The following is a 15,206-nucleotide window of genomic DNA, read 5'->3' as shown; positions in this document are numbered from 1 at the left end:
ATGTTGAAGCACAGTACGTATCACTCCGCGAGGCTCCTGCCTACGATAGCCGTAATGCTCCAACAATCCAAATCGTTTCGAGGTCAGTAAACACAACCAGAGTTCATACATAAGGCACACGGGATTATAAGGGGCACTGTCGATTTTCAGAAAAATCAAAGGATTGATTTTAAGTGTGCCGTATTTTCCAAAAAACACGGTAATAACGACGGCCCGCTAGCATGCTCTACCAAAAATAGTGCTTTGTTGTGTATCTGATGGACGAAAGCTAAACCAGTTCCACACCACTGAAGTTGCAGCATTTTTACAAACCAGTTCAGGTTCATCTGTTTCATTCAACGATCCGCTCTCGCCTTCTCATTCTCCGTCGCCACCATGCTTTTTCCGCCATGTGCGTATGAAAACAAAGGCACTGCACATGCGCGTTTTACCCATATTCTATCGCCATATTTCATTTTCTTATCGTTGCCCAACATTATACCGGTATTACTGTGAACGGTATGATATGGCCCAGCCCTACTGCAAAGTACAACCAGCTGCAATGAACATTATTTCGTCAGTGTGTTCATAAACTTCTCAGTTGTGCATTATATGTATATATTATACATGCTTTTTATTCATGTCTAATATCTATATATATATCTATATATATATATATATATATATGTATATATATATATATATATATATATATATATATATATATATATATAGCTATATAGAATGGTTAATCAACCAGTATAAATATTTTTCATGCTAAAAATAAAAAAATTTTTTCATCAATTATTTTTTTATTTATTTACAATTTTACAAAAAAGCTGAAAAACCTGCTAAAACATGTTTTTGTCTTTGATGGAGAGGCCAAATTACAGTTATTTATTTGCTTTTATTTGTCAAATGTTATGCTTGACTTCTTAAAGAAGTTCAGTGTGCCGGCTCACATTTGTGCATAAAAACATCAGTTTGTTATTTGCCTAACAAATAACAATGTCATTTTTAGTTTTAAGCGTGTGTGTGTGTGTGTGTGTGTGTGTGTGTGTGTGTGTGTGTGTGTGTGTGTGTGTGTGTGTGTGTGTGTGTGTGTGTGTGTGTGTGTATTAATCCAAGTTACCTGACTCAATAAATCCTTCAATTCCTTTTTTAAAGTATTTTTCTCAGTCGTTGATTCTCCTCCTGTATGTTCTGTATTTGCTGCACAAAGTCCTAAATACGACTGTAGAACTGCATTATTACATAAACTAAGCACCCTGTGTTTAACACCCGCTTAATCTCCGTCCACCAATATTCAGGAGAATCTTTGTTTATGCAGTTTGGATACGACTTTTTCTTAGTGAACGGTTTTTACTTGCAGCAAAGTCAGTGCTTGTCCTTGTTGGGCCATATAGCTTCTGTGCTTGTCCACTAACCAGATAAATTGTGCTTTTGAATCTACTGTGTTAACCTGGATAGGATGTAGATTCACAATGACAAAGATTGATCAGCTCTAACACGTATATTTCAGTATCTGAGTGCCAATTTAGTTCAATGCAGAGGAAAGCATTAGATATTAACAGGCAGTCTGTCCAGTGGAGCGTGTGATGCTTACCCATGCTCTGTGTGGTTCTTAGTAGAATAGACGGAGGCCATAAGGGAGATGTTTGCCCACGCTTATGAGTGCTCTATTAAAACAGTCTCCAGTATGTACTGGTTGTCTAAATGGCTCTTCTTTTTAGAGTGCAATATTGTTTTATTTGATGTTGTGCTTGTGTTTCTGCACATGCCCATATCCACCTTTTTTGTTGTACAGAGCGCGCACACACGTCTGCCTCTCTTTGCAGTCTGTTTCACCATAATTGCTAACACCCCCCTGCCCTCTGTTCACTTCACACATGACGTGGCCCACCTTTTCACCCATCTGTCAGAACTATTGTGAGTGAGTGTGTGTGTGTATGTGTGCATCGTGAGCTGTCATGCGAAGCCCGAGCGGTGTTGATCAGCAGGCCAAGCCAATGGCATATGGCCATGACCTGGGGTGCTGTGGCATGTAGGAATGCAGGATAGCGAACTGAATGGACAAGAGCTCATGCACATGGCTGCACGGATACTGGCATGCCAACATTGCATATGCAACTGATGAAGTGGAGTTTCGAGCACCCATTTGTGTCTTTCTCTACCTCCTTCCTCCCTTACTGTTATCAGTGCCAACGCCTCGGTCCCATCTCTCAAAAAAGTGTGGGAGGAGTCGTCTATTGAGGATGTAAATCGAGTTTGCTGAGCTTGGCGTGCTCATATTTTAAGCTACATGTCAAAACACTCTCATGTCAGGCAGGATTCAAAGTGAAATATTGAGTAGACAACAATGTTTCCTTTTTTGTTGTTTTTTTAAATAATTTAAATAACATCTCTATCATAAAGCTTCTGTTGATATTTCTTGTGACAGATCCAAGGTACAGTATAGACACACAGTCACATACTGCCCTATTATTAAAGCTGGTGGTGGCAGATGGAACCGATCTATCCTTCATCTAGTGAACTTTAGTCTTTAGTTCACTAGATGAAGGTGTAGTGAAGAGTGGTTAAAAGATGAAAAAAGGTCCATATGAGCAGACACAAACCAAAGTTATTCCAACACCACTATTTTATTATTAAAAAAGGACTATACACATGTGGTGCACACTCTTCCATCTCAAAGACATGTATGTATTTCATGTCAGTGCCATCTGACATAAAACATGTTGGCGCACACTTTCTGCAGTAACTGGCCAGGTGTGTTAAAGTGTATACAGGCAGGATTTCCCAAGCTCTCCATTTATTCTTCAGGTTACTACATCGCTCATTTCTCATGTTGTGTATACCTGAGTGCCAAACCCAGTTTCCTACTCATGTGGGAAATGTGCATTATGCATAGGATTATTGTCATGCTGGATTTTGGTCCATCTAAAGACATTCATGGAAAACTAAAGCGACTGATTCATCTGAGCTCATTGAATAATGATGACCTAGAGGTAATTCAAAGTAATATACCCCTGAGGATTTTTGCACATTTGCCTGACTCATTTGCTGACAGATACAGTATCCTGCATGTAGATATATCAGCAGTCTTTCAGCAACTGTTATTATTATTTTTTTGCATTTGTTTAATAAATTACTGCCGTGGTATTTTCTTCCTCAGTGGCTATAGTGATTCGTTTCCTCTTACTGCTGGTGCAGATTTTAATCCATTGATTTTACAATGACCGTATTACAACAGTGCTTACAAAGGGATAGAATGTGAGTGCAAGTAAAAAGGAGAACATTGGCATTGCAGGCGATAAAGACTTAACCCTTGCTCCTCAGTATTTTGGATTAAATGTAGACTATTTATTACGAGCTGTTTGGGCATGGAGGATTAAGTGGTCCCTCACTTCTGCAAGAACAACTCTGGGATTGTCATGGGATAGAAGCAGTGCATTAGTACCGGTACTTATCATGCTGCTCACAGCGGGACTGCAGAGAGTGTGATCACTGAACAAGTTGACTTGACCTTTCCTTTAATTAGGATCCCAGGAAGGTTACGAGTGGACAAAGAGCTGAAAAAGCAGCCCCGGTTTGACAGATATCCTGTGTCATGGTGCCTCTACCATCGAGTTCTTTATAGGCTGGTGGCAGCAAGTGGTCTGAGCCTGATAAATCCTCAGACAGAAGAAGAAGCTTTTACCTCAGTGGCTGAGGGGGAAAAGGAGAGACAACCCAATTACCTTTAGAAGCTCCTGCTCAAAAATATTTCATTGTTTCATTTGGTCAAATGTTTAATGTCATAGAGAGAGAGTGTAAAACTGATGCTTTTGAGTCCAAATGATCTACCAAATAAACTATGTTCCCCTATCCTTTTAAAGCACTCTTTTTCTAGAATTGACAAACATCTTTAACACAGTAACTTTAAACAATATTTTACAAGAAAATACTTATTTTTAAAAAGTTAGGTACATTTTTTGTTGTGTTTTGTGTTGTTTTGTAGAACTGTGTTGTTGTATTTCCCAGTTGAACAGTCACTTTGAGGTGTTTCCAATTTGAGAGACAAAACTGAACATAAAAATAAAACGCAGAAAGAAAAATCACAACAACAGACTTTTAATTTCAGAGCATTACTAAATAAAACTAAAATTTACAGAGAGCAGCCACATACGTACACTTTATACTTTCAGGTCAATCCTCAGTATCTTAAAAATATACTATATATGATTACTTCATAAATAACTGCTTTTACTTCCTTTTCATAAACACTGTTGTTAGTTTATAATTCTGATGTTTTGTCTTGCTTTCCTCACCCTGTGACTCAGTCAGATTTGTGACTGTTGGTTAGGTGAAGTTTGTCCTAGTAAACAGGGTTCTTTGCAGTTGGTTCGCACGTAGTAACAGAAATCCTGAATTAGTTTAATTCTATACATTCAGTGTCTCTGTCCCATGAGGTGCTGAGTATGTTGGCACACAGTCATCAGATTATCGAGTACCTCCGATCCAAATACCCTGAGCTCCTCGGTTAAACCATGTGGGAATTTAGTGCTAAATTCCGATATTATTACTGATATTTGTTATGATGTAAAGTTAACATAAGAGATGGTCTGGTAGTAATCAGGTCCGGCTCTTTTAATTAAAATTGTTATTCTTTCAGCTGGTATTTAATGCTTTGAGAGCATGTATAAATACAGAATAAGAATAAAGATAAAAATGTAGGTTTTGTCTACTTTTCAGTTTGATATCGAGTCAGCAGGCACAAATCAGTTGCCCTGTTTTTGGATTATATGGTGCTATTATGGTGCTATTTTTACACATGGGGTAATCAGTGAAGTGGAAACAGCTGAGGGAATGAGACATAGGTGTAGACAATCTACATCACCATGGAGGGAAGTAAAACTCCAGAGATGGCCAACTACCAAAGTAACACAGGAACCAACCCAAAGCATAACTACTAAGCACGGTGACAAACTACACTGCACAAAGGAACCCTGGGTACACCTAATATGAATCAACATAAATAAAATATTATTTAAAAACCTAAACCGTGGGAGGAAGCCGGAGTTACCCAGAGAGAACCCACACAAACACAGGAAGAACATGCAAACTCCACACAGAAAGACTCCGGCCTGGTGGTGGAATTGAACTCAGGACCTTCTTGCTGTGAGAACTATTAGCAATATTAGCCATTACCTGATAAACAGACTAGTTAGATAAAAGATGAATAATCATTGGCGGCTGAATGGAGCGCAGGTGGAATATTGAGCTGTGACAGAGCGGATCACGGACACGTGGAGAAGCAGAGGGTTGCTGGCTGTGCAGAGCAGCAGGGGAAGTGAAGCTGATCAGAGCAGAGAGTTCAAAGTGTGGAGAACCAATCAGAGCAAATGAAGAAGAGCAGAGCTGAGGACGTAAAGAGCTGCAGACTGAGCAGTGGGACTGGTGGATGGCAGAGAGGTTGCAGGCAGATGTAGACAGTATGATAAACATTTACATTCATTTATTAAAGTGTGTTTCCTATTTTGTTGTTGCCACCTGTGAGGTCATTTTTACAATGCAGCCAGTGATCGCTGCAGTCTGTCAGTGAGCGCTCTGCTTATTATATCTGTGTTGTTTGTTGGACCCTTTATCTGTTAGTAGGTTACTTGGGACCCTGTGTAGTTTAGTGAAATTTAAAAAAATAAATTTAATCCTTGTTTTATGAAGTCATTAAAGATGTATGCTGTATAATCATTCCACCCTGGAAAAAGAACAGTTCAAAGAAATCATTAAAAGCCCACAATTACCGTGACATTCATGCCCATGATGGGTGTATGTAAACTTCTAACCACAACTGTAGGATATAGTTTTAGACCAGTGTTTTTTCAGTAACTCGTTTCAGCTTAATGACAATACAAGCCAAAGCTTTTGATTAACAAGGCGTAGTGTGTCTGTGTGTTTTGTGCTGCCGATCCTACCTGTAGGATACAATTGTGTTCTTTGGCTCTCTGTTGAAAGAGCAGGAATGTGTGCATGTGTGTTCAGCATTTGTGTCTAATATTGTCTTAAACTGTTTCCCTCTGAAGCCTTGTCAGACATGCTGTACTTAACGCAAACTTGCACACACAAGCACCCACGCACACAGGCGCTCACAAACACACACGTGTGTGCACATATACGTGCTCACCCAGTCTCAGAGCCATTGTTTCTCACACAGCAGGGCACAGGGTCGATTGCCAGTAGTGGAGCATTATCAGCCTCCCTGTGTTAGCCGGTGTGTGTGTGTGTGTGTGTGTGTATGTGTGTGTGTGTATTTTTTGTGCAGACATGCTCTCAGCTGAGGGAGCTGGTTCACGGGCCGGTCAGAGCCGCCTTATTTCCTTTTAATTGACTTAAGATGGGCAAACAAGACCTCAGCAAGCACACGGTACCCATTACACTCACGCACAAGAAATACACAACGCCAAGGTGCACGCTAATGAAGCACACATAGTGACACACAAACAGCCACAATTGCCCCTGCGTGTGTTAGCTACTTTACAGTTCCATCAGGCTAAATGAGGGGGTTGTGTTTTCCCAGTCAGCACTGCTGCATTCCAGTTGCCTGCAGCTCTGCCAAAACTCCTCCGTGATTACTAATCTTTTTACTCACCTTGCTGATTACAGTTTACCTCAGTTTAGTTGCATGTATTCCGTTCCAAGGTCGACATCAGTAAGTGGGCAATATCGTTGCTCGAGAGTGGTTTAACCATGCTAGTGGCAACCTGTGAGCGTTAGAATATCATAGCCAAATATTCTTTACTACTAGCTCCAAAAGCTGCCATAGAAAAGCCAAAGGGCTCTTTAAAGGTAGACTTGATTGTTTTTTAAACTGGGAACCAGTTTCATTTGCTCTAAAGAATGTGTTTGACCCTCAAACAGATGTCCACTCGAACTTTTCTGTGCTGGGCAGGTCGGTGTGTTTAATATGAACACAGACATCTCATCTTCGTTTTGTTGTTCTGGTTGGTCGCAGTTCAAATTACATGTTACTCTGAGCCTGCTGATAATGCTGCAGAAAGTCAAGTTTAATTTGGCCTTTAAGATTTATACAATTGGAATTTAAAAAAAAAATCCCATGCAGCACTCCTCCAGCTCCTTCATAAACTGTGCAAATGGTGAAAAGTTGCAACAATGTTTCCGTTTTATCTAACATTTTAGGCTACAAGAGAAGCTGCTGAGGACAAATGGGGGTCTTTGGGGTTATATGTACTCAAACTAACTACATGCTTTACTCACTCATCCACCCTCCAACCCTGGATATGCATCCTGAGGAAAAACGAGTATGCTATCAAAATTTGACATCTATTTCACCAGCAAAGATTTAAAGGCAAACTTTTTTTGTTTTTATTTCCTGTTTGTCTCCTGCAGGTTATTCCTAAAAAACAGAAGTCCTCGCTCTGCCAGTCACCTCAGTTCAATTGATTTGCTTTGCTTTTGTTCCTCACAAGCATGCATCATTTTCATTGTCCATCCATCCATCCATCCACCTTTCCCCCTCTCTTCACTACCCAACCATTGTTTTATCATTGGTGTATGAGAGAAGAGGACAGGCGGAAGGAGGAGTTGGAGGAGGAGGAGGAGGAGGAAGAAAGGAAGATGGACAGCTTTCTACTTTTCTGCCTTTCTGTTTGTTTTTGTTCTGTTATGGCCTTATAGATAGTAGCCATCCTGAACCCAAGTCGCTTAAATAAAATCATTAGATGTATTAGAAAAACTGTCTTAGTACCTGTAAAAAGTCTTTATACCACTTAATACAGTAATTTACCAAGGCCATATTTATATTTTTCCTTTAGTTCCTATCCATCAGGTGCTTCAGCCAGGAACCTGTAATAGAAGAGTTGTGTCAATGGTGCACCAGTCACAAGTTTAACCATACTGCTTGTAGGGGTCTGAGGTCAGGTTGGCAGATAAAGTTAGGGTACGTTGGTCATCTTCCACTCAGAAGGGACGCTCATCCATTTATAGCCTATAACTGTACAGGTCAACATTTTAAAAATGAATGGGCATGTTAGGTGGTGATGTTTGGAGCTGCCCAACAGACTCTGTTGTAAACAGGAGTATGGGAGAACCCGGCTTTGTGCTTTAATTAATTGAAACAAGGCATTGCTGTTGTGGACGTAAAAGCAAAATCTTCCACAGAGTCAGAAATCACAAAGATGTCATACCCAAATTAAACATTTACTATTAAAGAAATGAGTCCTAAAGTTAAAATTTAAGCTAGTTTCTCCAAATGTATGGAGTGTAACATACAGTAGAGCAGGATTCTTGCCCATTCAAGCATTTGGTCCAACTGTAGCTAAACCTGTTGACCCAGTCTGCATAAATTGAGTTGCAGCCTCCTAATATACTGTTTGAAAGAGCTTCTTGTTACCATTAACAAGCAGGAAAAGTTAATAAAGTAGCTACTAAATCTCTATATTATATTATAATTTGTGTAACTCCTGAGAAAGGTGATGGAGAGGTCATTTGCTTTAACAATGGGAAAAATATGATATGGCCTAAAATAACTGAGCTTTTTTTAGAGTACATGTTATACACTTAAAATTAACACCATCAAGTACATTATTTCTTAGGTTTTATTACATATACATGAAATACATTCATTCTGTTTCAGAATATCAGCTGCCTCATGAGGAGCAGTTACACAGTCCTCACAGCTTTCACTGGGGACTGAACCACAGGACATTGGGCTCAGCTGCATCTATTGTGATTCAATTTTTCTGCACAGGAACTCGCACAAACATATTCAGCGCACACTCTACAGCATTTGCCCTTTAGGCAGAGAATAAAGCACATATTATACGTCCATCTTAGGACGAGATGGAAAGAAGGGTCACAGAATGAGAGAGGAAGTGCACAAGTGCACTCGTGTCTGCAGAGTAATCGACAATATGAGACTCATCCAGAGTTTCCTCGCGGTCCTGCCCATACAGTCTGGCATAAGCAGATATTACATTTTTTTTATAGAAATGACCGTGTAGGAGTGCTTCCCTATTAGGTGATGATAATGGGAATAGTCTGCATTGGCACCTCATGATGACATTTTTCTGAACATTTGCTTTGGTGAGTAATAAGAATTCTGCCGTGTGCTACTATGAACGTCGCTGTACTCTCAACAAACCAGCAGGAAAAAAGATCCCATCCTAGCCTGTCATCAGGTGTCAAGCTTCTGCATCATAACAGTGCCTGTTGTGACCTGGAGCCAAAACACTTCACTAGTTTTTATTTATGTATTTAATGGTATCCATATAAAGTGTTTCGATAGTTTTCACCCAGACTGTTTGCTTTCACTGCTGTGATACCAGGTATTGCCTTACAGTGTTGGCCCAGCTAAAAGAAGAGCTTTTCTTTCTAAATTGAGAGAGATGAAAGATTCTCACCTTTCAGTTTAACCCTTCAGTTGTTGTGGTGCATGTGTGTCAAACAGGATTGCTGTATCCTGGACCACCTCAGTGTTATGTGTTGACGGCTGGTTTCAGTAACCAATAAATTTATCTTGTCTGTAATAACGAGTCCCTAAAGTTGTATTTTTGTGTATTCAAAGTATCCAATCTTACTTCACATGTAAATATCCATTATGTAATCCATGTGATTTTCAGTAAATGTTTCCATATTGCATTATCATTAAACTTGTACATGTTTTGCTTTAGGCTGGGAGTTTTTAGAGATGTGCACGGTCTCACACAGATGCCCATACTACATCATTTATTCTCAATTCCAGCTCATTTGAACATTACAGTGAATTTGTGAGGACAGAGGACAGCCTGTCATTACGTAGACCTCTTGTGCAGCATGTTTGAGACGGTGTGAATTGAAGTCCTGTCTATGTGCATGTGTGTTATGTGTTATTCATAGATACAGATACCTGGTGAAAGTTCTGACAAGAACTAGAAAGAGAGATCATATTTCTCCCATTTTAGCTTCTCCTCATTTGCAAATTAAAATTCTTCTGTACAAGTTCTTGTAGTGCCATAGACGGCCTCTCTATGTTTCCTTTGTGATTAAGATGATAGTTAGGGCTGGAGCAGGTGAACCTGAACCGTCAGGCTTGTGATACACTGTGATGCACTGAGTATTTCTTCTCCACTCACCTCTTTTCACTCCACATGCCTTTATATACCACTTCTCTCCTATAGTGTGCGCCTATACTCTCCTTTTCCCTCTTTCTCCTCGCCCCTCAGCCGGTCATGGCAGACCCTACCCCACCTTGATCTTGTTTCTGGCTGAGGTTTCTTCCTGTTACAAGAGAAAGTTTCCTTCCAGTGTCGCCAAGTGCTTGCTCATAGGGGCTCATCTAATTGTTGGGGTTTTCTCTCTGAATGCAATTTGACTCAGTTTTATTGATATTGCACCAAATCACAAGAACAGTTGTGTCAAGACATAAACATAAATAAGAAGCACATTAAGGGGATCTTTGCTTAAACCAAATGAATAAATAGACACAACATTTCCTTAATAACCAAGTAGAACATTTCTTTTATCCATACACTATCATGCAGAATTGTAAATGCATGCACGCTTATGTGTGATATGCACTTTCACAAGTCCAAAAGTATTAAGTAGTCTGCACGTTTTTCTCGCCAACTGTGTGGAATCCACAGAGAGTGACATAGCCAAAGTATCCTCCCTAAAGATGCTTTGCCAGGGCTTTAATGGAGCCACGTTCAGTTACTGCTTGTTTGTGGGTCCTCTGCCCTCAGATTTGTATTGGGAAAAAGTAAGCATGCTAATTAGGACTGTGGTCTCTTAAGTGACTCATTTCTGTGCCTTGAGAAGCTCCGGATTTGCATTTACCCCTATATTTTGGGGGAGTATTTATCATTACTGCAATGTGACATCCTATCCATTTGGGACAATTGCTAGTGTACTGGTTCCACTGGCAGCCATACATCTCCACCATGTTTGATTGATTATGTTAAGTCCTTCTTTTTCTAGATTTTTTCGGTATTGTAATCTGGCCCTTCTCTTCTTGATTGTTACCAGTGGTTTGCATGTAAACCCTTGGCATAAATGCTCTGTATTTACATGTATGAAGGAATTGCTTGATTGTAGAGTTTGACCGCAACAAGCCTGCGTGAGTATTCGTGAAATGGCTCGATCCTGTGAGGGGATTTTTCTTTACCAAGGAAAGAATTCACTTTAGCTTTCTTCAGTTGTCATTTTTGTGTCGTCGAGCTGAACAGCACGTTCCTTTCTTTGTAAGATTCGACTTAATTGTTGATTTCTGTCTCTCCTAAAATTTCAGCACTCACTAATAAGTTCTGAATTTGGAATCAACTCCAGACCTTTTGTCTCCTCAATATGTCATTAAATATGTCAACATGTCATCGAAGAAACAGACGCACTGCTTGTATGCCAACAGCAGAGACTATTTAAAAGTAATGTGATAATTTTGTTACCTGTGCTTATCAATCACACCTTGAATGATTCACTTACAAAATCGAATGTAACCACACGTAAAGACAAAATTAACCAAACTGTGTCACCTTCTTAAATACTTGGATGTACATACAGCTACCTGCCTGAAGAGCATTTGGTTTATTCGTCTTAACAAGCTGAAAGCTAAACTTTTCATGTTAATCTCACAGAAGAACGTCACACCACAGTCAAGTGATTTGCGGGCAAGGAAGAAGTTCCATCTTTGCAAAGTTCAAAGAACCACCAAGTTTAATTTATTCCAGCGTAACTTTAGTATAGGCAGGCTTAATAATGTGAACCCTGCTGACACCCTGTGTCCCCGAGTTCACATTTTGCTATGTACAAGTCTGTGTTGCACTCCTCTCCCAATTTGAATCATTACTCTCCACTTTGTAATCAGCTCCAACAATTATAACCTCACAGCGTGCCTCTGATTACTGTCCGGGTGTATTTTGGAGTGTTCTGGGAATGTTGTGGAAAAAAACCCGATTCTGGTCCCAGCAGAACTCTAGGTTACACACATTTACAGTAACCCTGTCTGTGTGCTTGTGTGTGGGTTGCCGTTCGTTTGAAGTGCTCATTCCCCCTAAATTACAGTGCTGCCATAATGAAGTATTACCATGCAATTCCAAGGCAGACCAGTACAAAGAAAGCGATCGTGTGTGTGTGTGTGTGTGTGTGTGTGTGTGTGTGTGTGTGTGTTTTCGACACTTGAGGTGAAAGTTCAAATGCGATGCCCGAGCAAAGACTGTCTGCCAAACCAAAGTGTGCATGTTGTCTGGGTGTGTTCCTGTGTGCGTTTGCATGTGTTTTATGAAACAAGTAGAAAAATAGCTTTTTTGTGTAATGCAGGCCCTCTGAGCTGAGGCGTGTTTGCAGTTGCGTGAGTCTCATCCCAGTTGTGTTTCTAAATGTGTGGATCCACCAGCCAGCTGTGACAAAGCTCAGTTTGAGCTCACACATACGCACTCGGAGGTGCGGACGTCTTTGGCTGCAGGCTGTGCTGGCCTCACCTACGGCCTCCCCAGCGTGCTGAATGTTGCATGAGGCCCAGCCGCCTCATACATACTGCATCAGCACAAACATGCCATCTGATTTTATACATAGTGCATTGGCACCTGTACCCACCTTGACTGGCAAGCATGCAATCCATTTTTCATCAACGCGTTCAGTGGGACGGCTCTTTTAGGACACGGGAGTAGGAGGTGGTAGATGTTTGTTGGCGATGGTGTCTTTTGTTATTTCCCGTTTGGCACTCTGCACTGTGCAGCGTTTTTGTTTGCTTGGTTTTTTCCTCTTTTGTTGTTGTTTCCTGGGAGCACTCCCAGTGTAGATGCATGAGCATATATCTAAAGCTGAACTTGGTTTTCTTATAGTATGCTATGTTAGTTGCAACATAGAGTTGATCCCCTTCAGGCAGCAGGAATTTTTGTTTTCTGGCCAGGCAATCATTAACCTTTAGAAAGATGTGCCCTGTATAAGTGCAAGGTGAACGGTCAGGTCAGTTCACCTTTTTATTATTGAAAACTAGTGGTGCAACGGATCAAAAATCTCACGGTTCGGATCGGATCACGGTTTTAAGTCACGGATCGGATCAATTTTCGGATCAGCAAAAAAAGAAAAAAGACAAAAATTTAACATTTACTTATTTACTTATTGAAGTATTTTTTGCCTGTTAAAAACATTCAACTCAAGACTCATTCCACGCAATTATTAAAAAAAAATTATGGTCTCTCAAGGCCCGGTACCATACCCCCGGGATCGCTGTTCTAGTCTATTGACGACCAGCATCTTCAGGTAAATTTTTAATTTGAAAGTGAAAGTTTGAGAGACTTCTGGGCCACACTGAGCCAATGTTTCAGAAACGCATGTGGTTTATGTCCTTTTTTCCAATACAGAATTTAATAGACACTGTTGTGAAAGAACTGTAACTACACAGCCAGACTACAGGTAAATAATATTTTCTACAGACTGGACTGTTTAGTGTACCCCTTCTGGTCCGAGCGCCTTATGTTTGACACCAGTGGTGTAGCGTTTGAATCCTCGTTCAAGCTGCTGCAGCTCAGAAGAGCAAAAAAATAATTACAAAATTACTGATTTCATGCAAAGAAAGTGCAAGCATTGCTCAGCGTCACAGAAAAACTCTTGGACATTTGTAATACTTCAATTTCAGCTTGTTTTTTGTCCCCAGGTTATCAAAAAGCTAAAGAATGCAACAGTAAAAGGATCAGTTTTAGCATCAAGTCTAGTAAGATCGTTTCTGCCAAACAGATATTGAAGCCACTTGAGTCTAAGCACCTCGAGCCCCCAGCTAGATCCTCAAAACACAAGGTGCTGTCACTGTGGCTACTATCAGCTAACATCTCGTGCCCCCAACCAATGACCTATCTAGGCTGTGTATTATAGCTAGCGTGCTAACAGTACTGGGGCCAAGCACCCTTTAGCAAGTCTCCCCTGCAAAGCAGAGTCTCCTAAATGAAAACCATTCCACTCTGCCTGCTTCCCAAGCTCTGCTCAGGGACAGGAGCCATGGGGTCAACAGCTGGTGGAGGATATGGCAATTGTTTATGAAAAAATGCTTTCTCAAGCCCACCAAAAACACACACTTGGGGGTGGTGGGTGGGGAGGGGGTTGGGCTCTGCCCCTGAACAGCCAACAGCTGGGAAGGGTTGGGGAGTAGCCTAGAGGCTGGCAAGTTGCCCCCTCCCCTCCGGTCCAGATGGGGGAGGTTAGGCTGAGGCTAGCTGCAGCCCACCCCTCTCCTCCACTTCCCAAACTTCCCATTCCCATTAAGGAGAGGCTAGAGATTGTGAAGGAAGGGAAAGGAGGAAGAAAAGCAAAAGAGCATGACTGCTGTTTTTTCTCCCCCAACCCTCCCTCCATCTTCGGCCTAATCAAATAAAGCAGGAAGCTTCCGAGACGGAAGAGGAGTGTTTATTGATATTTGTGTGTGCTCCTTCACCCTCTCTCATGTCCCTACTGTTTATTTTCTCTCCACCACTTTTGAAAATTCTGATATTGTCAATGTTTTCAGCCCATATATCATGCCTAACTGCATGTTTGAACGCTGCTGAGGCAAAAAGGTTATGTTTCTTTCTGCTTCTTACAATATACCATTATCTTAAATTGAGCCACTGGGAAATTACACACCAACTCGACATCCGTTGCAAAACGGCTATGACCAGTCAATTTATTGTAATAAGAGGGTGTCATATGAAATGAAATGGCCTTAAATAAGAATTGATGATCCCATCCGTCTATAGCATTGGTCAGACATAAAGGCGTACACACACACACACACGCTGCTTGTACTTGAGCCAAGAAAATCCTGATGAGGGTATTGTGTTACCAGTACCTTTTAGTGCCTAAAAAGTTGAAATTGCATCTTTAGGTAGTGCACAGACTCAACTCAAAAGTGGCCTTTAAGTGGAAAACTGTGTTGGGAACTGGATGAAGGCCTTAAGTTAGATCTTATGGGAAGCAGTGCAGAGAACGAAGAAGCTCAATCATGCAACATAAAGGCAGACTGATGCCGGAGTTTCAAATCGGGCATCCCCCTCCCTGAAAACTTTCCTGCTCAGACGGTTTTGTGCATTTGATGGCAGTACAAGACCTCAGTTGGACTTGAAAATGATTAGACCCATGCGTGTTTTAGGGATGGGTTTCCAATCTTTGACCAATATTGAAATAATAAACATTGTGGTAGGAGTATAAAGTGCACTGAACCCAAGCCAGATCCCCGACACTTCCTATGTAAGAGCGCAAGCATACACTCCAGCAAGTTTAAGACTTTT

General features: G+C 40.9%; 1 protein-coding gene across 4 annotated transcripts in view; it reads left to right on the top strand.

The window, feature by feature from the left end:
• Window positions 1-15,206, top strand: part of bcas3 (BCAS3 microtubule associated cell migration factor) — a 323,139-nt gene that overhangs the window by 170,145 nt on the left and 137,788 nt on the right. Inside the window, exon 24 of one of the 4 annotated variants that reach the window (XM_063492929.1) lies at window positions 7,363-9,563. The exons of the other annotated variants lie outside the window; for them this stretch is intronic. Coding sequence (XP_063348999.1) covers window positions 7,363-7,373 — 11 coding nt within the window. The 3' untranslated portion in view covers window positions 7,374-9,563. Of the gene's footprint in view, window positions 1-7,362; window positions 9,564-15,206 lie in introns of those variants that run through there. 4 annotated transcript variants of the gene reach the window in all.

This window comes from Pelmatolapia mariae, linkage group LG14 (genome assembly GCF_036321145.2).
Source record: "Pelmatolapia mariae isolate MD_Pm_ZW linkage group LG14, Pm_UMD_F_2, whole genome shotgun sequence".
Classification (NCBI taxonomy): domain Eukaryota; kingdom Metazoa; phylum Chordata; class Actinopteri; order Cichliformes; family Cichlidae; genus Pelmatolapia; species Pelmatolapia mariae.
This window is presented reverse-complemented; position numbering and strand designations above follow the sequence as displayed.